Source organism: Gadus macrocephalus, chromosome 7 (genome assembly GCF_031168955.1).
Source record: "Gadus macrocephalus chromosome 7, ASM3116895v1".
Taxonomy (NCBI): Eukaryota; Metazoa; Chordata; class Actinopteri; order Gadiformes; family Gadidae; genus Gadus; species Gadus macrocephalus.
The window spans coordinates 26,007,720-26,031,110 of record NC_082388.1 but is presented as its reverse complement, the minus strand read 5'-3'; the positions used below and the strand labels follow the sequence as shown (position 1 = coordinate 26,031,110).

Below are 23,391 nucleotides of genomic sequence, written 5' to 3'. Positions count from 1 at the left end.
AACACTTACGCAACTGAACTGATTTTGCCTATAGTGCGTCTTTCATGTTTTCTTCAATCCTTTAGAGAAAAAAGGTTACTGTATGAAGACCATAATCTTTACGTCAACAAAATATGATTTACAACTTAATTTCTAAACCAACCGAAAGGCACGGGCGGCCCTCCTCAATCAAGAATTTTGAAAAATTAACGATTGCATTCATGTAGAGCATACATTTTTTTATGAATGCAGGTTGCACAAGATTGATACACGACCATAGCATTAACAGTAGGCTACACTAGAATGGATTACACGTCTAACTGGGAGCTATGGCGCCCTCTGTCGGTGATATAAAATAACAACAAAGCCTACACGTTTACGGAAGTTGAATGTTTCTCTATCGTTTACCCGTCCCTGATTCAACTTTATATACAGATATGCTGTGTTTTATTCCAATCATTTATATATTATATACAACCAATACTAAATGGTGACCATCAATCCCGGGAGTTTAGTAAATGTAATGATTAAGGTGTGTACCCACATTGACCGATAGAAGACAGTGTCCCATCAGGAGAGAATTCACCTGGAGAAGAAGACTGATCTGTGAGCAGTGTTGCCAGATTGGGTCAAATATTCCGCCCAATCTGGCAACACTGGCTGCAGCGAAATCTGGCCCAATCTGGCAACATTGTCTGTGAGGCAACCACTATTCCTACACAGCTAGCAGACATGTCATCTGTCATGGTGACTCCGCCGCAGTAGCTCCTCTGTCCCCCGAGCATTTCCTGGGACTCACAGTCAAAGCAGCACACCATCCGTCCCTATTTTGCAGAAACATAAAACTGTCAAACCCCGCGACCCTGCGGATCAGAGAGACTTTGATCCCGGACCACTGGGGAGCTAGCGTTAGCCGCTAGTGAGCTTCACAAAGTCCGACAGCCCACTCGTTCTGAACATGTCCGCGGCCGGGGACTTTGGGAACCCTCTGAGGAAGTTTAAACTTGTTTTCCTCGGGGAGCAGAGTGGTAAGTACAGTCAACACCACTGGGGATGGTTGATCGAATGTCCGCCGATGTTAGGGTTTTGAAATGGGGGTGTAGAGAGACGATTAGCGGCTAAGCTAACTCCGTAAAGTTGGAATATTGTCAGCTGTTTGTGGCTAGCGGGCCAGCAGTCTGAGATCCATTAGAACGACATGAATAAATAATGGATTTGAAAGATTCCGACTTATTACGATATCTCTTGAAATCATTGCACGTATTTGTATTTTTGACGCGTCGTCATCGATGATGCTTTATCGGTTTAACTCCTCTACGACAGGTGGGCTTAAATGAATGACCGATCATGTCGATAATAGTTGAGCAATATGTAGTCAAGTAAAGACTATTTTGAGTAAAGCCTGTCCACTTGGTGAATCAGGGGTAATCTAGTGGCCCGGCGACATTCCTGAGACCCATCCCAGGATCAGCCAGACGATCGAGCTGGTTCCTGCTGTCTTTATCTTCATATCGTATATCATTATAACGTATTAAGAATGTAATCAATCTGGTTTGGCACTGCAGGCCAGGTTAATATCAGATAACTCGACCTCTACTATAGTAACAACGGTCAATACACCGCGATGGAATCTAGTCATGCCATCCTTTGAACAGATTATATTACAGAAGTCAACATTCTACCCAGGCGAAAATATTTTGTAGAACAGCCCATGGCAGTTTGATTTGACTAGAGAAAAGGGCTAAATGCCCTATGCCCTATAAAACTAAACTCCTGGGGCGTCAATGCCTTGTAATTATGACTGTCACTTGAAGGATACTCCTAGTCAGAGAAACATAGCTTCCAACAGTTTAACTTAGAGGAGCAGTCTCTCTACTGACCGACTGCTCTGGACTTGATCATTTAAACAGTTCAGTTGTGGCACCGGTAATGCAGCCTTTACTAATGGGTCTAGACAGCACAGACAACACTTTCTATCTCTTAAACTTCTGATTCAATAAGTACACAAAGGCCTCTCTTTACCACAAGCTGTTCTTAGAAGGCAGGGTCATGGGTGGGGCAAGATGAGCGTCAGATAATTGAAGGTTTTCCTTCACATTTCTTGGCTCTGCTGTCTTTGTGAACTACCTTTGTAGAATATATCACTTTCTAATCTGCAGATGTGTGGGAAACTTGTTAAAGCAAAAGTTTAAAACATGTTTTTGTTTGTGTGTCTTTAGTGGGGAAGACCTCCCTAATCACCAGGTTCATGTATGACAGCTTTGATAACACTTACCAGGTGAGGCCTGCTGCTACAGAGAAACACCCGCTGTTACACTCAGAGAGACATCCTACATACTGTTACACTCAGAGAAACATCCTACATACTGTTACACTCAGAGAAACATCCTACATACTGTTCACTCAGAGAAACATCCTAAATACTGTTACACTCAGAGAAACATCCTACATACTGTTCACTCAGAGAAACATCCTACATACTGTTACACTCAGAGAAACATCCTACATACTGTTACACTCAGAGAAACATCCTACATACTGTTCACTCAGAGAAACATCCTAAATACTGTTACACTCAGAGAAACATCCTACATACTGTTACACTCAGAGAAACATCCTACATACTGTTCACTCAGAGAAACATCCTACATACTGTTACACTCAGAGAAACATCCACTGTTACACTCAGAGAAACATCCTACATACTGTTACACTCAGAGAAACACCCACTGTTACACACAGAGAAACATCCACTGTTACACACAGAGAAATATCCTACATACTGTTACACTCAGAGAAACATCCTACATACTGTTACACTCAGAGAAACATCCTACATACTGTTACACTCAGAGAAACATCCTACATACTGTTACACTCAGAGAAACATCCACTGTTCACTCAGAGAAACATCCTACATACTGTTACATTCATATAAACATCCTACATACTGTTACACTCATATAAAGATCCTACACACTGCTACACTCAGAGAAACATCCTACATACTGTTACACTCAGAGAAACATCCACTGTTACACTCAGAGAAACATCCTACATACTGTTACACTCAGAGAAACACCCACTGTTACACACAGAGAAACATCCACTGTTACACACAGAGAAATATCCTACATACTGTTACACTCAGAGAAACATCCTACATACTGTTACACTCAGAGAAACATCCTACATACTGTTACACTCAGAGAAACATCCTACATACTGTTACACTCAGAGAAACATCCTACATACTGTTACACTCAGAGAAACATCCACTGTTACACACAGAGAAACATCCTACATACTGTTACATTCATATAAACATCCTACATACTGTTACACTCATATAAAGATCCTACACACTGCTACACTCATAGAAACCTTTTACTCACTGTTACACTCAGAGAAACATCCACTGTTACACTCAGAGAAACATCCACTGTTACACACAGAGACACATCCTACACACTGCTACACTCATAGAAACCGTCTTCTTACTGTTACACTGATAAACGACTCGCCCATGTAGCATGCGCGTATTCAACACCATGATGCTGCCATCTCACGTTGTCTCATGTTTTATTTCAGGCGACCATCGGAATAGACTTCCTGTCCAAAACGATGTACCTTGAAGACAGAACGGTAAGTCAAGTATTCATCGTCGGTCCCTTAGGATCCAACTTGTATTTGTTCGGAGACTTCAAGATGCAGACAACGTTTGACTGGGGGGGGGGGGGGGGGGGGGCGACTGTGAACAGGTCTGTTTGAAACAAACGGGCCTAGACTTATTTACCCCCCATTTCAAACCATTTAGCTCTCATTCAAATTCTCGCTGTATACCTGCCGGCATACAGTGTAACCATGGTAACATTTCCCTTGCCAGCTTCTGCTCCACATTGGGCACTGATGTCATGGTGGGGGTGGTGGTGGTGGTGGTGGTGGTGGTGGTGGTGGTGGTGGTGGTGGTGGTGTCGGAGCAGAGGTGCTGGGGTGGGACAACAGGGCTCGGCTCTCCTGTGATTGGCTAACAGAGCAGTCACTTTGTTTAATTTAAAAGCAACTTTTCTCTTCTCCTTTCTTTCCACACATGAAACTCTATTCATTCATTGGTTGAAATGTAAGACCTTACTTGAGCGAGCTGGGAGGCAAGTGAAGGCAGACTATTATTATTATTTGTGTTATTTTGTTTTGATTTTTGATCCCGTCCAATGAGATCTCTCTCTCTCTCTGGATGCTATCTTATCACCTGCATGCTATCTCTACTCTCTGCCAAGCTCTTTCTCTCTCTGTCTCTCTCTCTCTTGTTCTCTATCCCTCTCTGTCAATGTGTCTGTCTCTCCTTAGCTCTCTCTCTCTCTCCGTGTCTGTCTCTCCCTGTCTCTCTACCTCTGTGTCTGTCTCTCTATCTGTCTCTGTCTCTCTGTGTCTCTCTACCTCTATCTGTCTCTGTCTCTCTGTGTCTCTCTACCTCTGTGTCTGTCTCTCTATCTGTCTCTGTCTCTCTGTGTCTCTCTACCTCTATCTGTCTCTGTCTCTCTGTGTCTCTCTACCTCTGTGTCTGTCTCTCTATCTGTCTCTGTCTCTCTGTGTCTCTCTACCTCTGTGTCTGTCTCTCTATCTGTCTCTGTCTCTCTGTGTCTCTCTACCTCTATCTGTGTCTGTCTCTCCCTGTCTCTCTACCTCTGTGTCTGTCTCTCTATCTGTCTCTGTCTCTCTGTGTCTCTCTACCTCTATCTGTCTCTGTCTCTCTGTGTCTCTCTACCTCTGTGTCTGTCTCTCTATCTGTCTCTGTCTCTCTGTGTCTCTCTACCTCTGTGTCTGTCTCTCTATCTGTCTCTGTCTCTCTGTGTCTCTCTACCTCTGTTTTCTCCTGTTCCCTCATCTCTAATCCTTCCATTCCTTTTTATTCTTGATGTCTTCGTACCATTATTCCCATCATTTCTCACATCGGTTCTTGTCATTTTTCTTTTTGTTTTGCTGTTACCCCTCCTCCCTTTCCTGCTCCTCTTCCTCACTCTTCACCCTTCCTCTCCGCCTCACCCTTCCTCCTCCTCTTGTCCCACCTCCTCCTCCTCCTCCCCCACCTCTTCCTACTGGCCCATCTCCTCCTCACACACCTTTTCCTCGTCCTCCTCCTGCCCCATCTCCTCATCCTGCCCCTCCTCGTCCTCCTCATGCACCCCCTCCTCCCCCTCGTCCCCCTCCTCCCCCTCGTCCCCCTCGTCCCCCTCCCCCTCCTCCCCCTCCTCCTCCTCCTCCTCCTCCTCCTCCTCCTCCACCTCCAGATCCGGCTCCAGCTCTGGGACACGGCCGGCCAGGAGCGTTTCAGGAGCCTCATCCCGAGCTACATCAGAGACTCTGCTGCCGCCGTGGTGGTGTACGACATTACAAGTGGGTGGAGACGCACACACACACACACACACCCGCACACTCTCTGTCTCTCTGTCTCTCTCTCTCTCTCTCTCTCTCTCTCTCAACACGCCTACACACGTAAACACACCTTCACACGCGTCTACACACGCGTCAACACACCTACACACACCAGCCAGTACATGAGCTCCCCCTAGTGGCTGCGTTGGATACGGTTCGTGGCCCAGGGGGAGGCGTGGTAGCGTTGCCATGAGTCATGGTTCTGTCTCTGCGCCCCGCTGGGCCGTGAGAGGCGCCGCGCGGACCCTGGTCCCGCCCAGGGGGGGGGGGGGTCCCAGCCCGGGCGGGAGGGCGTGGAGCAGAACCAGCCAAACCAGCATGGAGGGACGGCTCTCACCAGTGACTCACCGTGAGGCACGGCCCGGGAGGGGCCAACGCATCACCACTTCCTGTCACTGAGCAGCCTTCTCCTTCTTCTCTCCTCCTCCTCCTCCTCCTCCTTCTCCTCCTCCTCCTTCTTCTCTCCTCCTCCTCCTCCTCCTCCTCCTCCTCCTCCTCCTTCTCTCCTCCTCCTCCTCCTCCTTCTCCTTCTCTCCTCCTCCTCCTCTATCTCCTTTTTCTTTCCTCCTCCTCCTTCTCTCCTCCTCCCTCTCCTTCTTCTCTCCTCCCTCTTCTTCTCTCCTCCTCCTCTATCTCCTTCTTCTCTCCTCCTCCTCCTCCCTCTCCTTCCTCTCTTCTCCTCCTCCTTCTCTCCTTCTCTCCTCCTCCCTCTCTTCTCCTCCTCCTCCTTCTCTCCTTCTCTCCTCCTACTCCTCCCTCTTCTCTCCTCCTCCTCTATCTCCTTCTTCTCTCCTCCTCCCTCTCCTTCCTCTCTTCTCCTCCTCCTCCTTCTCTCCTTCTCTCCCCCTCCTCCTCCCTCTCCTTCCTCTCTTCTCCTCCTCCTTCTCTCCTTCTCTCCTCCTCCTCCTTCTCCTTCTCTCCTCCTCCTTCTCCTTCTTCTCCTCCTCCTCCTCCTCCTCCCTCTCCTTCTTCTCTCCTCCTCCTCCTCCTTCTCCTTCTTCTCTTCTCCTCCTCCTCCTCCTCCCCCTCCTCCTAGACGTCAACTCTTTCCAGCAGACCACAAAGTGGATTGATGATGTCAGAACCGAGAGGGGAAGTGATGTCATCATCATGCTGGTCGGAAACAAGACGGATCTGGCCGACAAACGGTAAACCCTTCCTCCTTCTCCCACCACTCCTCCTCCCCAAGGGAGATCACTTATTAAGTCATTGATTATTGTTCCTGTGGATTGATCAATACCCTCTTCCTCTAACCTCTGTGGGAGAAACACACACACACACACACACACACACACACACACACACACACACACACACACACACACACACACATTGTTTGTACCTATATATGTGGTGACTACTGTGTTAATCAATATGTGTATGTACCTATGTGTATGTACCTATGTTGTGCGCTGACCGATTTGTCCACCAGGCAAGTGTCAATAGAGGAGGGCGAGAGGAAAGCCAAGGAGCTAAATGTAATGTTTATAGAGACTAGCGCCAAGGCAGGCTACAACGTCAAGCAGGTAAGAGAGACGCACGTCAAGAGAGAGTTGTGCTCTGACCTCCTGCTGTGGTTCGACCCCTGACCTCCTCTGAAGGTCACCCGTCACCATGACAACCAGGTCACCATCGATCAGAGCCTGTACAACTATTTGGTAACGCCATGAAATAAGGGTAAAGTTAATTGATTAACAATGGTGTTCACGTAAAGTAAGGTATTAGTTAATGCATTCTTGAGTAGATCAACGGTTTACCCTAAGCCTTACTTATTAAATGATGTATTAATGAATACCTTAGTAAAAATGAACACCATAAGTGATTACTAGACCATTAGTTGATGGTTATCATTGTTAGTTAATGCTTATTACTGCATTAGCCAATGTTAATTAATGGTTAATTATTGTTCCTCTATTTAGTGTTACTAGCTATTTAAATGTCCACTGTGGACGAACATGGCTTAGTAGAGAGTCTGTTCTCTGCTTAGAAGGCTCTGTTTCACCTCCAGGTGACTCGTTGATCGTTGATCAGCCATCTACCCATTTGTGACATCACAAGTGGGCGTGGCCACTCGGCTGGAGCTCCAGGTCCGGGGGTCAGGGGTCACCGACCCTGCAGGAAGGAGCACAACTCGACCGCCTCTGTTAACACACTCACCTTGTACCCTGTGTGTGTGTGTGTGTGTGTGTGTGTGTGTGTGTGTGTGTGTGTGTGTGTGTGTGTGTGTGTGTGTGTGTGTGTGTGTGTGTGTGTGTGTGTGTGTGTGTGTGCGCGTGTGCTCGTGGCCTTGCAGACAGATAACGACAGAGGAGGGGGAGCAAAAAGCGAAAGACATGAATGTTCTGTTTATTGAAACAAGTGCAAAGACAGGCTACAATGTCAAACAGGTAGCGTGTGAGTGTGTGTGTAGCCTGCTTCCATTGTGCATGTGGGCCTTGATGTGCTTCTTCGTGTGTGTGTTTGGGGGAGATTGATTATCAAAACTCGCAACCTGCTACAAATCGGCTCCTGTTGAGTGACATTTCAGAGCAGTGAGAGTTGGCAGCTAATTACCCCCTTGCCCACCCTCATCTGATCGATTGATTAATTGATCGAGTGATTGATTGCTTAATGTGTTGCTGCAGTGAAAATCAGCATGAAATCACATCCAGGTTAAAGGTCATCCTCTGCTTGTGTTATGATTGGCTCACGCCTGATCTATACTTCTCCTGTAGCATGTCCAGAGCTGTGCTCTAGTGTCGACATCTGTGTACTTCTATCTACATGCTAGGGCTCTACGGTATGGACTAAAATGTATATCACGGTATGATTTGAGGCATAGCCTAACGGTATTATATCACGGCTTGTTAATGTTATCTTCTAATTTTCGATGTAACTGCTTCTGAAGTGGTCAAATAAAGGTTAGGCAGCAAAACTGCATAAAACAAATGCAAAATATTTTCTCAAGTTACTTCCATCTCTGAAAAACTCTAATGTTTAATGATAAGGATTTCTTTCTCCACTTGCTCGCGGACCTTGCCGTATAGCTTTGGCATCTCCATTTGGCGTACCCGGGGTCGAGTGTTTGGACCATCTCTTTAAAGCCCTTTCTAGCGACATTTTGAAAGGGAACCATGTCCTTACACAGGTAAACAGCTGGCTTTTTTTTGTCATAAGGACTGGCTTTGAAAAAATCCCTGCGAAAGCGATGTCTGAGCTGCAGAGACAGCTTCACGCTACCAGCGTCTGTCTCGTACGGTGCGGAATGAGAGCTCGTGAAGGGACTATTGCGCAAGCAAACAGGCGCGCAGCAAGCCCGCCTGTGTGATTGCGGAATAGCGCATTCACAGAAGGCTGAGAAGGCAGCCTTCAGATTTTGACAGCCTGAGAAGGCTGTCAAAATCTGTCCCTTGGAAAAGTAACGTTGTGCCGCATCGAAAAAGGAACTTCGTTTCGTTACCGTATTTTCAGTAGTTGTGCGTAACTTTACTTTTTACGTGAACAATTTGTTACGTTTATGAACGCGTTACTTACCTTGCAACGCGTGAGACACATCACTGAGTACCGGTCTCATGGTAACGTCCAAATCCATACCGTAGCGCAAATTCACACCGGTGTACTTTCTATACCGTTTATACCGTACACCCTTACTACATGCTAATACATACTGCGGACGTGCTGCTGGGGAAGTATACACCAGCCCTAAGGCAACATGGTTTGAATCATCCTCCATCAATCATCCCACCACACTGCCTTCTGGGATGCGAGGTCGCACAACCTCGTATCCCAACAGCAGAGTGCGTAGGTCAGAGGTCGGGGCCTCGCCTTACTGCGGCCTTCGCTCTGCTCTCCGGCACGAGGTCACTGGGATGCGGGTTCAAGGCTGCCTCGACTCATTAGCAACACTGCCAGTAGAGCTCTGCTGGGGTTTGGAGACGTAAAGCTGTGATTGAGTCTGATGGGCCGTGTTTTTTGCTGTCTACTTCCTGCTTCCTGCTCCCCCCCCCCCCCCCCCCCCCCAGCTGTTCAGACGCGTGGCAGCCGCTCTGCCCGGGATGGACGCCACTCAGGACAAGAGCAGAGAAGACAGTATCCTTCTGACCACACTGCCCCCTGGTGGGCGGATACAGGCGCTTCACCTTTTAGTTTATGTCGGGAAAGTAGCAGCAAAAAGTCGATGTTTTCAAATCGAATGTGTTTCACTCTTTTAAACAGAATTTCCCCACACTTGAATTCCCAGGGGATGAACTTGCTTGTAGACACTACGTTATTCTATACTTTAGACCTTATTATTGTCCATCAAGTCTGCGAAGGGGAACTGCCTGTATCCATTTTATGTTCGTCCACCACCCGGCTGTCAATCAACACAGATGTGACATCATCCTCCTTCTTTTATTTAAATCACTCCCCGGTTATTTATCAGACGCTTCAATCCAAAGACACTTCAAGGGGATTCTGATGCGTGTTATGAAGGGGAAGGTAGGGGTTAGGGGTCGTCTCTCTAGGACGCCTACAGGTCAGACTTACAGCAGACGATTTGACGAGATTTAGAGATGGGGGTGTGGCTCCAGACCAGGGGGTTGTGGGTTCGAAACCCCTGTCTTCAAAGCCACATTGTGTCGATTTTGTATATCGTTTTTTTTCCTCAACCGCCGCCCCTCCTCAGTGATTGACATCAAGCTGGAGAAGCCACCCGATCAGCCAGTCAGCGAGGGAGGCTGCGCGTGCTAAGCCCCGCCCCTGGATCCTTCCGCCCTGCTCCGATGTCTTCTTAAAGCCTGTCTTTATCTCTCTCTCTCCTGCTCTTCAACCCCCAACCCCCCCCCAATACTGACCCATGACACTACCCCTGGTGTTCCCCGGCGAGATCACACCTTCATGTTGTTAAGTGTTAGCCACGCCCACTTTGGATTGACCAATGGACGGTCACCTGGATGACTTTATGCAATGCTTCGGAAATGAGTGTTTACAATATGTGAGCCCCGCCCCCTTTACATTGGCCGCGTTAGACGGGCTTAGAGGCGGAGAAGGTGCGACGTGTCGTTTGAGTGACACTGAGCTTCCTGTAGGCTCGCTTCACGAGACGATCAAAACGTTAGGCATCACAAGTCACTCGATTTGGTGTGTGCTTATGTTAAGCTAAAGTAACGAAATCACAGGACGCATACACAAAACGCTGTGACCTTGTTTGTGCCGACAACTCATTACTGCAAACAATATTTGTTTCCATACTTATTTTGTGGCGTGTAAGACGAAATAGAAGGTGATGGAAGATGGCTGTCCGTCCAGTGCTCAGACGTAGGTTAGGGTGGGGGTGATATGGTCTCCCTATGAGACGGCAGCTCCTCTCTGCTACGCCCTGATGACTCACCCAGTCACACCCCAGCAATGCTGCAACACACTCACACACACAACTTCCCCCCCCAAACACAGAGCTACACAACTTCCCCCCCCCCTTACGCATGCACACACACACACACACACACACACACACACACAGAACCACACAACAAAGAAGAGGGAAATATAAGGTTATCTCCTCATAGATAGGTAAAGTAAAACTGCACCTTGGCTGCCATTTTCTACATATATTTTCTCTTTTTTTTCAAAACTATCCCTTTTTTCTAAAGACGAGGGTAAAGTTGTACGACTAGGGTGTAAGGAGGATGTTTCACAATAAGAGTCCTAATGAGAGCCGAGGCCAAGATAAAGGTAGAGATCATGTGTGAGTAGAGTACTCTAGTTCGGTCCTGTTTGCTATAGAGCTGTATGAACACATCGAAAATCGTTTGTTTTGTTTGGATTTGTTTTGAATATATTTTTGTTTGTGATTATACTACACATTGTATTTAATCCATAATGACTTGTAATATTTATTTCTACTGGTTTCCTTTTCTTTTCTTTTGTTTATGGCTGTTAATATTTTTCTCGGTGGATCCTAAAGGATTTACTAAATTCTGTAATCCCGCTCTAATCCAGTGGCGGCCGCCGGCCATGTACCGCCACTGCGTCGCCTCCATCAAGGCTGGAAATACACACTGCAATGTGTAGGAAATAATTTCGGTAGCTTCTTTGTTTCATTTAGTCCTTTAATGTTTCTGTCTGTAATGGTTTTAAATTGAAATAAAAAACATAAGCACATTTGTCATTGCTGCTGAACTGAATCCGTGTCTGGGACTTGTTTACATCTTGACTGTTATAATAACGCTTATAACAAGTAAAATGTGTTGTTTTTAACATGTTTAAAACTATATAAGTAAAGTCATGTCTGACTTGCACCAGTTTAACAAACCTCCATGGACCAACCAGACCATCGTATAACCATAACCATAACCCTAACAAAGGTAAAGGTGAACGTCGACCACCAGAAGCTCTATCGGCGGTCCTGCCGCATCGATGAAGGAGGGTGTGTGTTACCATGACAACCGCTCACGAAGAGTCCTTGGCAACCAAACTGAAAGCCGTCGCTCCGACCATCTGAACCGTCCGTCAAGTGAAAGTTAACGTTGTTCAACTTTGTTGGATGACTGTGTTATAGATGGTAGTTTATGTTTTAAACGCCTGGTCAGAATGGGTATCGATTACTACGCCATATTGGAAATTAACAGAAACGCAACAGACGCGGATATCAAGAAGTCGTAAGTAGTATTTGTTTTTGTGGTATTCATCCTTCTGATCCGTCCAACTGATATCCCTGTGTGCGTCGTAGTATTGATCTGGTCCTATTGTATTGATCTGGTATGCGTCTCGTTGATTTATTCAGGTATCGGCGTCTGGCTTTGAAGAACCATCCGAGCTGCCGACCGGACTACTTCGATGTCTTCCGGGACCTGGCGGAGGCTTACGATGTGCTGAGCGACCGTACGAAGTTTACGCATTCGTTATGTACTTCCGGTGCTATTATAGGCCTACACATTAATATCATTTAATCATATTAATTTTTTCAATGTTGCATTTGATTATCTTTTGCAGCCTTGGCCTGAATATAGAAATAAACATCAAATCAAATGTACATGTGATGTAAAGCATTACATCACATGTACACATTTCATGCTTATTTTCATTCTTTGGCATTGAATCAAACACGTGGAATATTAATCTCTGTCTCCTCTTTTATTAGACGATGCGCTTGTCTTTTCAAAGGACATTTGTAGCTCTGCTGTATCATCGGCTCAAAAAATCAGGTCTTTACATAAACTTTGCTTTAGTTTCCCTCCTCATAGTAAACTTTGTTCTGCCTGTGATTCGTGTTTCTCCCCCAGTGAGGAAGAAAGCGACGTACGACAAGTTCGGCGAGGAGGGGCTAAAAGGGGGCGTTCCCCAGGAGTTTGTGGCGAACGGGGCGTGGTCCGCTCCGTACGTCTTCCACGAGAACCCCAGCAAAACCTTCCGGCTCTTCTTCGGTGGCGACAACCCGTTCGCTGGTAGGAGACACACTCAGACAACAAGACAACCACACCCACAGTATGTGGTTGTCTTGTTGTCTTGTGAAGTACTTTCTAACGCCCATACAGCAGCAATGGTATCTAGTAGCAATATTATCAATCACAACGACAGCACAAATGAGGCGTTGTCTCTTTGTCTCCATGTCTCTTTGTCTTCTTGTCTTCTTGTCTCCTTGTCTCCTTGTCTCCATGTATCCATGTCCCCTTGTCTCCATGTCCCCTTGTCTTCTTGTCTCCTTGTCTCCTTGTCTCCATGTATCCATGTCCCCTTGTCTCCATATCCCCTTGTCCCCTTATCTCCTTGTCCCCTTATCTCCTTGTCCCCTTGTCGCCTTGTCCCCTTGTCTCCCTGAACCATGTGTGGCGGGGTCCAGACTTCTCCGTGGGGGCCGAGGACGGGTCCGGGGGGGTCCCCAGCCAAGAGAGGAGGAGCCAGGACGGCCCGATAGAACGCGACCTCAGCCTGACCCTGGACGACCTCTACCACGGCTGCACCAAGAAGATCAAGATCTCCCGCAGGGTGACCGCCGCACGCACACGCTCCCACCGTCGCCCCCGGAGACCGATTAACTCCTCGTTAATGCGCTCATCTCATTCATCCGAGTGTCGGTAGACTGCGGCGTCGGCTTCGTTTCTGTTTTGCTGAGTCATGCGAGGTACGGGCAGGTTCCTCTGCATCGCGACCTCCACCAGGCCTCGTTCCAACGCGGAGCCCAGTTGTGATACAGCACCCCCCCCCACCCCCCGTCCTTCTGCTCACACACTGGGGCACCCCAGAGCTCATTCAGCGCCCTCTGATCGTCTCAGATGCACAAGTTATAAGATATAAGATGAGTTATTAGAAGGTATAGGACTCCTCTTGTATCGATGTAGGGTTCAGGTCTATATCAGATTGTGATTTGGGTCCAGGATCCGTACACTGTAGACACACTCTGGTGGGTGGCACTAGGGTTGGCTGCTCTAAACCCGTCGTGTTCCGTTCTGAAATGACCGTCTGAAGACTAAACGCTCCTCGTTCCGGGCCCAGGTGATGAACGAGGACGGCTACACCTCCAGCATCAAGGAGAAGATCCTCAGCATCGCTGTGAAGCCCGGCTGGAACGAGGGAACCCGGGTCACCTTCCCCGAGGAGGGAGACCAGGTGAGACCTGATATAAGGGGACCAGGTGAGTCCTGATATAAGTGGACCAGGTGAGTCCTGATATAAGTGGACCAGGTGAGTCCTGATATAAGGAGACCAGGTGAGCCTGATATAAGGACACCAGGTGAGTCCTGATATAAGTGGACCAGGTGAGTCTAGATATAAGTGGACCAGGTGAGTCCTGATATAAGTGGACCAGGTGAGTCCTGATATAAGGGGACCAGGTGAGTCCTGATATAAGGGGACCAGGTGAGCTCTGCTCCATAAGGAGGACAGGTGAGACGTCTGCTAGAGATATGAGAAGACCAGGTGAGGTGTATGCTTGAATTTGGTGCACAGCAATAATGATAAACATAGTAAAGGAACATGAATATGAAATATAAAGAAAAAAAGGAAACGGCAAGTACTGTAGGTCAAGCATCAAATATGAACATTTACCATAAGAACCTAATACAAACCTAATACTAGAACTGTATGGAACACGTTTATGCAACATATATGTGGGGCCAAGGGTAGGCAAGGCAAGGCAAGGCAACTTTATTTATGTAGCACTTTTCATACACAAGGCAGACTCAAAGTGCTTCACATATAAACATTGTCATACAATAAAATAAAAGAATAGATAAGTAAAAGAAAGCATATGCAAAGAAATGAGTAAAATAGAAAGTGCAATGTATTTAAGATCAGATCAACAGTCTCTCTGGTATCCGCGTCGGGACTCCATCCTGTCCTAAAGGAACTTGGTACTTTCTCTGGGACTCCAACCCGGATTCTAGTAACTCTAACCACGAACCAAAGGCCTTATTCTGGGACTCCAACCCAGACAGACGTCGGGACTCTAACCCAGAGAGATCTCAGGTCTTTCTCTGGGACTCCAACCCGACCTAAAGGACCTTGGTCCTTTCTCTGGGGCTCTAACCCAGATTCTAGGACTCTAACCCAAACAGAACTTGGGTCTCAAACCCTTATCCTTTCTCTCTGGTATCAGATCATGTATCTTTCTGGTAAAAATAGAAAATAAAGGGAAAGTTAAAAAGGCATTTTAGTAAAATAAAGGCAAAGTAAATTAAAAAAAAAAAGGCTTTTTAGAAATTGCAATGTATTTAAGATTTAGAAGAAAGCTAAAGCAAACATAAAAGTCTTCAATCTTGTTTTAAAGGTGCTCAGAGTTGGGGCAAGTCTTAAATCCTCAGGGAGTTTATTCCAGCTATTTGTTGCATAGTAACTAAATCCTGCTTTCCCATGTTTCGTGTTTACTCTGGGGATAATTAACAGATTGGTCTCAGAAGATCTAGAAGGCTTATGTAGTGGAAGCATATCAGTTAAATATTTTGGGCCTAAACCATGTAGGGATTTATAGGTTAGCAACATGATTTTAAAATCAATTCTCTGACCTACAGGAAGCCAATGTAACGATTTAAGAATTGGTGTAATGTGTTCAAATTCTTTGGTCTTTGTTAAAACTCTAGCAGCAGCATTCTGAACAAGCTGAATCTTCCTTAGAGTTTGTTTTGGGAGACCTGTAAGGAGACCATTGCAGTAATCAAGCTTACTAGTGATAAAGGCATGTACAAGTTTTCGGTGGACATGAGCCCTCTAAGTCTTGCTACATTTTTAAGGTGATAATATGCAGATTTTGTAACTGATTTGATGTGACTGTCGAAATGTAAATCAGAATCCATGATAACCCCTAGATTTCTGGCTTTGATTGAGGTTTTCAGGGACAGAGAGTGAAGGTGTTGGGTTACTTTAAGCCTTTCCGTTTTAGCACTAAATACAATTATCTCTGTTTTGTCCTCATTTAGCTGAAGGAAATTTCGGCACATCCATTCTTTCACTTGCTCAATGCACTGGCACAGCAGATCTATGGGCCGATAGTCATTTGGTGATAGCGATACATAGATTTGCGTGTCATCAGCATAGCAATGATGGTTAATATTGTTATTTTGCATGATTTGCCCTAGTGGGAGCATGTAGATGTTGAATAAAGAGGGTCCTAAGATCGAACCTTGTGGGACTCCACACATCACGTTGGTTGATTCTGATATAAAGTCGCCAATGGAAACAAAGTAGTTCCTGTTTTGTAGGTAGGATCTGAACCAATTTAAGACTGTGCCTGAAAACCCCACCCAGTTTTCTAACCTGTCAAAAAGTATTGTATGGTCTTCCTGTGTATTTGTCTGAGTTAGCTCAGCAAACTCACTCATCAGCACTGTATCCTGGAGAAGTCCTTTGCATTTTTCTAATGCTGCTAGTCTCGTTTCAAATAAAGCCACTGTCTGTCGCAGTTTGGTGCAGTCTGTGCATTTCCCAGTCTCCGTGCCTGAGATATCCGAGTACAGAGGCATGTTGGCGATAGGAAAGTCCAAGGCTTTTGCTGCGGTCTGATCCGGGAGTCATAAAAAGTGCCAAAATGTATTGTTGAATCGAGCAATGGAGGACGACGGAAACAAACTATACATCGTTAAGTATTATGATCATGAAATAGAATAAAATAAAGTAGATCTGAACGATGAATTAAGTAGTTTTTTCCAATGCCTAGCGGAGCTTCGGGAAACATGACCTCTCTCTCTGCTGCCTCTTATCTCAGAGTATAGAATATAGTACCGGTAGTTGCAATTACAGTATGAGAATCATGGTTATCATGCAAATCAGGACCGTTTGAATGTCTCCCCCCTGCAGGGACCAAACAGTGTTCCTGCGGACATCGTGTTCATAGTGCGACAGAAGCCCCATCCCTGGTTTACAAGACAGCGTGACAACCTGGTTTACAAGGCCTCTATCTCTCTTGAGATGGTGAGTTACACCTGGTATACAAGGTTCCCTCAGTCGATGGTTCTTCAGGCCTCCAGCTGCTGAAGCTCTGACACGTTGCTGGTGTTTCCTCCTCCAGGCCCTGACAGGGTTCTCAGTCGACGTTGAGACACTAGATGGCAGGCTCGTCAACATTCCCGTCAACGACATCGTGCAGTGAGTAAAACCAGACTCTGGCTTCATCTCGAAGCAGCCCTCCCCTCCCAGCTAGAGCCTGTGGAGCCTGACTGTGTGTCTGTGTTGCAGCCCCGGGTACAGCAAGCTGGTCCCGGCCGAGGGGATGCCCCTCTCCCAGTTCCCGGGACTCCGAGGGGACCTCATCCTCACCTTCGACACCCAGTTCCCCCCGAAGCTCTCCCCGGAGAGCAAGCGACTGATCAAACACGCCCTGTCAATCTGAGAACTGTACCACCAACAACACAAATAGTCCTGAACAATGTGACCAGTACGAACACTACGAACATCGCTAACATTACGAACATTACGGACAGTAATACCACCAAAATGAACATGACAAACAACGCCAACACGATGAACAATGGAGACGATTGAGACAATGCTCGCGTACAATACCAACATTGCAAACAATGCAAACTACATGAGGGATGCAAACGACAGCAATGATACTCAGAGAACGATAAACATTAACATTTACATCGCTGTAAAGTTACATCTGTGTTACAACATTTTGAAGTTTTTGATAAACGTTTATTTCCTCTTTCAGTGTATGTGTCTCTCTTCAGCTCAAGTGAGTTAAAATAATCAAGTCAAAATATTGAATACAGAATTCATCACATGTTAAATGAATGTTTGCACAAGTATGCCGGTACGTTAATTTATTGTGGTTTGAATCTCGTCGCCCTGACCATGATGGGCCTTTCCCCACCAGGCTGACTTCCACAGAGGACCAGAGCTGGGGGTTGACCTCCAGATATAATGCAGTCCGGTGGAACTATAATTGTCCCTGTTCTAATCCTAGCGGTACACGCTGCACCATAAACCGTTGTGCTGAGTCATCATGAGAGGCTCACGCTGCGTCCCCCCCCCTCGCTCAAATCACATCCACATGCACAGAATCTCTACGTCTGACCCACAACGTCTGACCCACATCTGTTCCTCTTTCAGTTTTACTCTCACATTTTGTGCTGCTTACATAAGCCAGCTGTCTGTCTGTCTGTCTGTCTGTCTGCCTGCCAGTCCGTCGGTGTGCATTTCTGTCTGCCTGCTTGCCTTTCGGTTGCTCTTTCTGTCTGTCTGGCAGTTTTCCTTCTAGTCATCATTTAAGGAAGTGCTTTGACTTCAGAATCCTAAAGGTTCTCAAGTTAATGCATTAGTCCCTGGATTGTATACAGACAATCAACCCTAACCTTAATATATATATAAAGATATGACTAAAGATATAAGATCTATAACTATATATATGGGACTGTGGCTTTAAATATAACTAATGAGAGATATGAGTCGCTATAGAGGTAAATATTGATAGATATGAGACTACCTATAGATGTAAATACTGATGGATATTGTAATAGCTGCTGCAGGATCCCTTCTCAATGACGATCAATAAAATATTTCATGAAATATGATGAAAAGGAAACATAATTGGAAGTATTTATTAATCCACACTTTGACCTATATACATATTCTTTAGGACATTATTCATATATAATATTTGCACATCGACTTATTGACCAGCAGTAAGTATTGTTTCATAGAAAAGTTTCAACTCCAGTTTGAACATGGATATTAGAATGTAAAAACACCTGTTTGTACAAACACCTGTAAACATTAACTCAGTTCAACAGTCCATAATACAGTGGTTACAATACAATCCTTTAAATAATACTTAATACCTTAAACAAAAAAAAAGGCCCCTTCAAGCTGTACGACCAGTCCCAGTCCCATCCCTCCCAGTCTACGGCCCTCGCCAGGTGTAAGACCAGTCCCAGTCCCATCCCTCCCAGTCTACGGCCCTCGCCAGGTGTAAGACCAGTCCGATCCTAGCAAGGTTCCCATGAGCTAAACAATACAAAACGCACTGAAACAAAAACAAAAAAAAACTACCACAAAACTGGTAACAAACACAGACCATCTCGGTTACACACGTCGGATAACCCCTAAATATAAAAACGACATGTCCTGTAATACCCATCTGGAGGACCCCGCCCGCGATCGGGCCCCTCCTTCCAGATGTTCCTCTGGTATCTTCAGGTCCTGAGTCCTTCAGTCTCTCAGTCTCTGAGGCTCTGAGTCATTGAGGCTCGGGTCTCCATCCCTGGGGGGGGGGGGGGGGGGGGAGGGGGTCCTGGTTGCCCTGGGGTCTGCGGTGGAGGTCGTACCTGCCCCTCAACCAGCCTAGTGGTCTGGGTCTCCGCCCTCAGCGGGGGAAAGGTTTGAGTGAAGGACCAGGGAGCTCACGACGGAGCCTCCCAGGACTGCTGCGCCCGCGACAGGCCTCGCTTGATCTGCTCGTAGGACACGAACATCACCACGTTCCAGGACCCCATCCGCAGGAAGGACGGCACGAAGCTGGACAACAACAACACAGAGCAACAGGAAGTTGAGGTGACGTTACTCTAGAGGCAGCAGGTTTCGCATCCTGGTTAAATCATGTGAGTATGTAGAAAAGAGGATGTCAACACTAAGTAATTATTTTCTCTTTGGCGTAAAATATCACAATGTAATGATAAGGTCTGTGGAGCCTCCTTCCTGTGAGTAGAAGGGCCCTTATGAACCATAGAGGGCCCCTACATCCTTGGGCCCCTGGGTGGCGGACCTACCCCTTATAGAAGGCGGAGAACCCCTCCTTCCGGAACATGGTGAGCGCGCAGCGCATGGCGCCGTCGTAGCGGCCCGGCTCCGAGTTCATGAAGCGCGTCTTCACCACGTCCACCGGCGACGCCACCACCGTCGTGCAGAAGCCCGCCGCGAAGGCGGCCGAGAAGTGGCACGGCAGGTTGTCTGTGTGGGGGTGGGGGGGGGGTGGGGGGGGGCAAGGCAACGTCCAGACGTGGGTCAGACAGAGGGACGGAGGAGGGGGGGGGGGCGCTCGACCGCTTCGAGGCTGAGACGTGCGGGCGCATCGTGGAGGCGGCGCTCACCTGTCATCAGGTTGTGCTTCAGAATCAGCTCCTTGATGAGGTCGTAGGTCACCAGCTCGGCGCAGTTCACGATGGCGTTGCGGGTGATGTTGGGCAGGCAGCCTGGAGCGCGAGGATCAGAAGAAACCGATGTGAGAGCACGCGTGAACCACCTCCTGGGCGGGGGGGCTAACAGTGACGGGAGTGACCCAGGTGGGGCGGGGCTTACCTTTCCAGAGGCCCCGGACCCCCTCGGTGCGGGCGATGGTGCGGTAGGCGTCCATGGTGCCGTTGTACCTCCTCCCTCCGTCCTCTAGCCTCGCCTGGGCCTGGAAGCGCACCTTCACCACGTCGGTGGGCTGGGCCAGCGCCACCGCCAGGGCCCCCGTCGTGCAGCCCGCCATCAGCCGCACCACGATGCCGGCGCCTGTACCCAGAGGGGGGGGGGGGGGGGGGGGGTCAGTGGGTTAGTGGGCCGCCCCAGGGCACGGACACAGGTCGGACGGACCCAGACGGGGCTGGGTACTCACTGTCGGAGCCGCGCGTGTAGAACACCTTCATGGAGTCGTAGAGGCCGATGCGGATGGAGGCGAAGCTCATCTGCCTCTGGAGCCCCGCCACGAGGCCGTTGTAGAGGCTACGGGCCCCCTCGGTCCGTACCATGGTGGTGATGGTCCCGAACACGCCCTTATAGCGGAGGGCCCCGGGCCCCTGCAGCCCGACACCCTCGCCCTGGATCTGGGGGTCACAGGAGAGACCTGGGTTAACCTCAACGGTTCTCCTTGCTCCCCTGGTGTGTCGGACTTCCGGGCTCGGGCGGGGGGGCCTACCTGCAGTCGCACTTTGGCCGTGTCCAGCGGGAAGGTGATGAGGTCGGCGAAGCAGGCCGCCGTGCCCGCGCCGATCACCTTGATGGCAGCACCGGGCGCGACGTCCGTGGGTTTGATGCCGACCATGGCCGGGAGGTGGGTGAGCTGCCTGTTCGGCCGGTGAGCTGCGTGGTCACTTAGGTACGCCTGCTCATCATACGTGTGCAGCGACGAGGTTCGGTTCTGTGTGTCTGAGAACCAAAACACAGAATGGATCAGGATTCGTTTGGAGGTTTGGATGAATGAAGTGGGTAAGTTGTAGTGAGTTGGGTCTAACTGTGAGCGACACTGGCTTAACATCACTGATGTTATCACCGTCAACTCTAGAGCTGAATTATGTGTTTGCAGCTCTCCGGTGTGTGAGTGGTCACACACTGAGGTCTGGATGTTTTTCCGTTGCTTGTATGGCAGTAAACCGGACCCACACTAAGTAAGGACGTCACTTGACATATTCCACATGCTGACATTTGATTTAGGAGTTCCTCTACAAAGTTCCTCAAACGCCCGACAAGTTGGCTGGCATGACCTTCGCCTTCCATTCAATGGAAAATAAGTTTTTAAACACATTTATTGATTTAAAAAATGCACATTTGATATTGTTTCTACTGATAACACTTTGCACAAAGATAATTATGGAATTATTGGAAAACAAATCCAACTTTCTTTAAATTTGTCAACCAATTACCAATTATAGATTATAGATTATAAAAATATATTCTTTAAAGATCCAGTGAGTCAGTCAGTAGTTACCAGAGTATTCCGGGTGAGATTATAATCCAGTTCTGAGGGGGAACACACAATCCTCTTGCTGCAGTCCTGTTTGCGTCTGGCTCTGAGTCTCCAGCGTCTGCTGGACCTTCTCGTTTTTATACATGTGCTCACACGCAGAAAGGCATCCCGCCGTGCACGGGCGGGGGGGGGGGGGGGGGGGGAGGGAGGGTGCGCGTGCTGCGTGTGTTGTTTACGCTCTCTTCAGAACAGGGGAGGGACACCCGAGCAGTTGTTGACTTCACCCTTCAGAGAACGGGAGGTCTAAGAAGTACCGGAACAGAGCCCTGCACTGCTGCCGTCGTCTACCGAGAGATGTTATTATTTGGGTTTAACTTTTATGCAGCCAATGATATTTGATTTACGCTCTGATTGTTGACGTTAAATGTTTTATTTGAGACTGGTTAAGGTATTGTTAGCGCTTAAAGACAGACAATGCATCTACGTGCCCATATACAACGTTCTACTTGTATTGTACAGCGTGTTCTTTGTGCACATATAGCTACAGAATAGAAAGAATGTACAGTGCACAAACACATCCTCGCTCACATGGCCAGTGAAGGCCAGCGCCCCTTCCTATTGGTCGACATGGGGGCCTGGTCATCAGAGTGTTTCAGCGGTTCGGGGGGGGGGGGAATGGGTGTTCCCATGGTGACGAAGGGTTCAGCCTGTACCCTCATAACTCAGTAGTTAAGAACGGGGTCAACCCCCCTAACCCCCGGAGACGTTATACAACGCTGCAGACCCGAGCTCCACCAATAGGAGGCGCACGCTGGATTGCCCGTCTATCTGCTGGAGCTTCTGCTCCACCAGGCGGGTGATGGAGAGCTGGGTGGAGGTCTGAGTCTGAATCATAGAAGGATGTTGTTTGGAGATGTTTGGGTATGAGAGTGTGTGTTTGTGGAAGGGGGGAGGGGGCTGGGATATGTCTAGGCAGAGCCGAGGGGTGGGATTTATCATGGACATTTTATGGGCATGCCTGCATGCCTTCCTTCTGACACGTGCCTGCTCATCAGGTCAAAGGTCACCGCCGGTCTGCGCACGCGATGGCCTCAAAACAAACCATTCTCCTGGACACCTATGATGTAACGGGATTTACACGTGAACATGTGTTGTCATGTATAAAGTGATGTTCATATATTCTAATATATATAGTTATGTTATATGTAGACGTGTTCTAGATATGTTCTATATGCACGTATGTTCTATGATATATGGAAATGTTCTATATAGGTTCTTTGTGTAAATAATTTTTACTTTTTATAATTGTTTTATAATGTTCTATGATATATAGATAGGTTCTTTATGTACTTTATTCTATCTATAAATATGTTTTAGAATAAATGTTCCATGAAATATAGATATGTTCCTTATGCAAATGACTCTATATATAAATATGTTTTTATAATATATGTTCCATGCCAACCACACCTGTGCGTCAGTGGAACTGGTCTACTCTGGTTTGAAGAAGGAGGTTAAAGGGGACACAACACACACACACACACACACACACACACACACACACACACACACACACACACACACACACACACACACACACTGGTGCAGATGACATGTGCAAGGAAAGAGGGAGAGAGAGGAAGAGAGAGAGGGAGAGAAGTTGAAAGTTAGACTGTGAGAGACGGTGAGAGGGAGAGAGACGGATTGGGTGAGAGTGTGACAGAGAGTGAGAGAGAGAGAGAGAGAGAGAGAGAGAGAGAGAGAGAGAGAGAGAGAGAGAGAGAGAGAGAGAGTGAGAGTGAGAGTGAGAGAGAGAGAGAGAGAGAGAGAGAGAGAGAGAGAGAGAGAGAGAGAGAGAGAGAGAGAGAGAGAGAGAGAGAGAGAGAGAGAGAGAGAGAGAGAGAGAGAGAGGGTGCTTCCTG

The 23,391-nt window shown here is 47.5% G+C and overlaps 3 protein-coding genes across 4 annotated transcripts; 2 read left to right on the top strand and 1 right to left on the bottom strand.

Annotated features, from left to right (window-relative positions):
- The first annotated feature begins 655 nt into the window (after positions 1-655).
- Positions 656-11,555, top strand: rab6a (RAB6A, member RAS oncogene family). 2 transcript variants are annotated; one of them, XM_060057697.1, is made up of 8 exons: positions 656-1,007; positions 2,199-2,257; positions 3,571-3,624; positions 5,268-5,373; positions 6,449-6,560; positions 7,706-7,799; positions 9,414-9,480; positions 10,058-11,555. In XM_060057697.1, exons 1-8 carry the CDS (start codon positions 938-940, stop codon positions 10,120-10,122), a joined length of 627 nt encoding a protein of 208 aa, XP_059913680.1. In that variant the 5' UTR covers positions 656-937; the 3' UTR covers positions 10,123-11,555. The 2 variants fall into 2 exon arrangements, with proteins under 2 accessions (XP_059913680.1, XP_059913679.1); XM_060057696.1 differs by lacking the exon at positions 7,706-7,799 and adding an exon at positions 6,845-6,938 and having other exon boundaries at positions 657-1,007.
- Positions 11,556-11,688: 133 nt separating this feature from the next.
- Positions 11,689-18,721, top strand: dnajb13 (DnaJ heat shock protein family (Hsp40) member B13). Its single transcript, XM_060057693.1, has 8 exons — positions 11,689-12,029; positions 12,155-12,252; positions 12,654-12,815; positions 13,211-13,356; positions 13,864-13,977; positions 16,660-16,773; positions 16,871-16,947; positions 17,038-18,721. The coding sequence occupies exons 1-8, from the start codon at positions 11,962-11,964 to the stop codon at positions 17,189-17,191; spliced, it is 933 nt and encodes a 310-aa protein (XP_059913676.1). The 5' UTR covers positions 11,689-11,961; the 3' UTR covers positions 17,192-18,721.
- On the bottom strand, positions 18,389-21,640 carry LOC132462098 (dicarboxylate carrier SLC25A8-like). Its single transcript, XM_060057694.1, has 7 exons — positions 21,491-21,640; positions 20,702-20,931; positions 20,402-20,609; positions 20,101-20,298; positions 19,893-19,994; positions 19,572-19,752; positions 18,389-19,320 (listed from the first exon to the last, which is right to left on the bottom strand). The coding sequence occupies exons 2-7, from the start codon at positions 20,825-20,827 to the stop codon at positions 19,206-19,208; spliced, it is 930 nt and encodes a 309-aa protein (XP_059913677.1). The 5' UTR covers positions 20,828-20,931; positions 21,491-21,640; the 3' UTR covers positions 18,389-19,205.
- Positions 21,641-23,391: the final 1,751 nt, after the last annotated feature.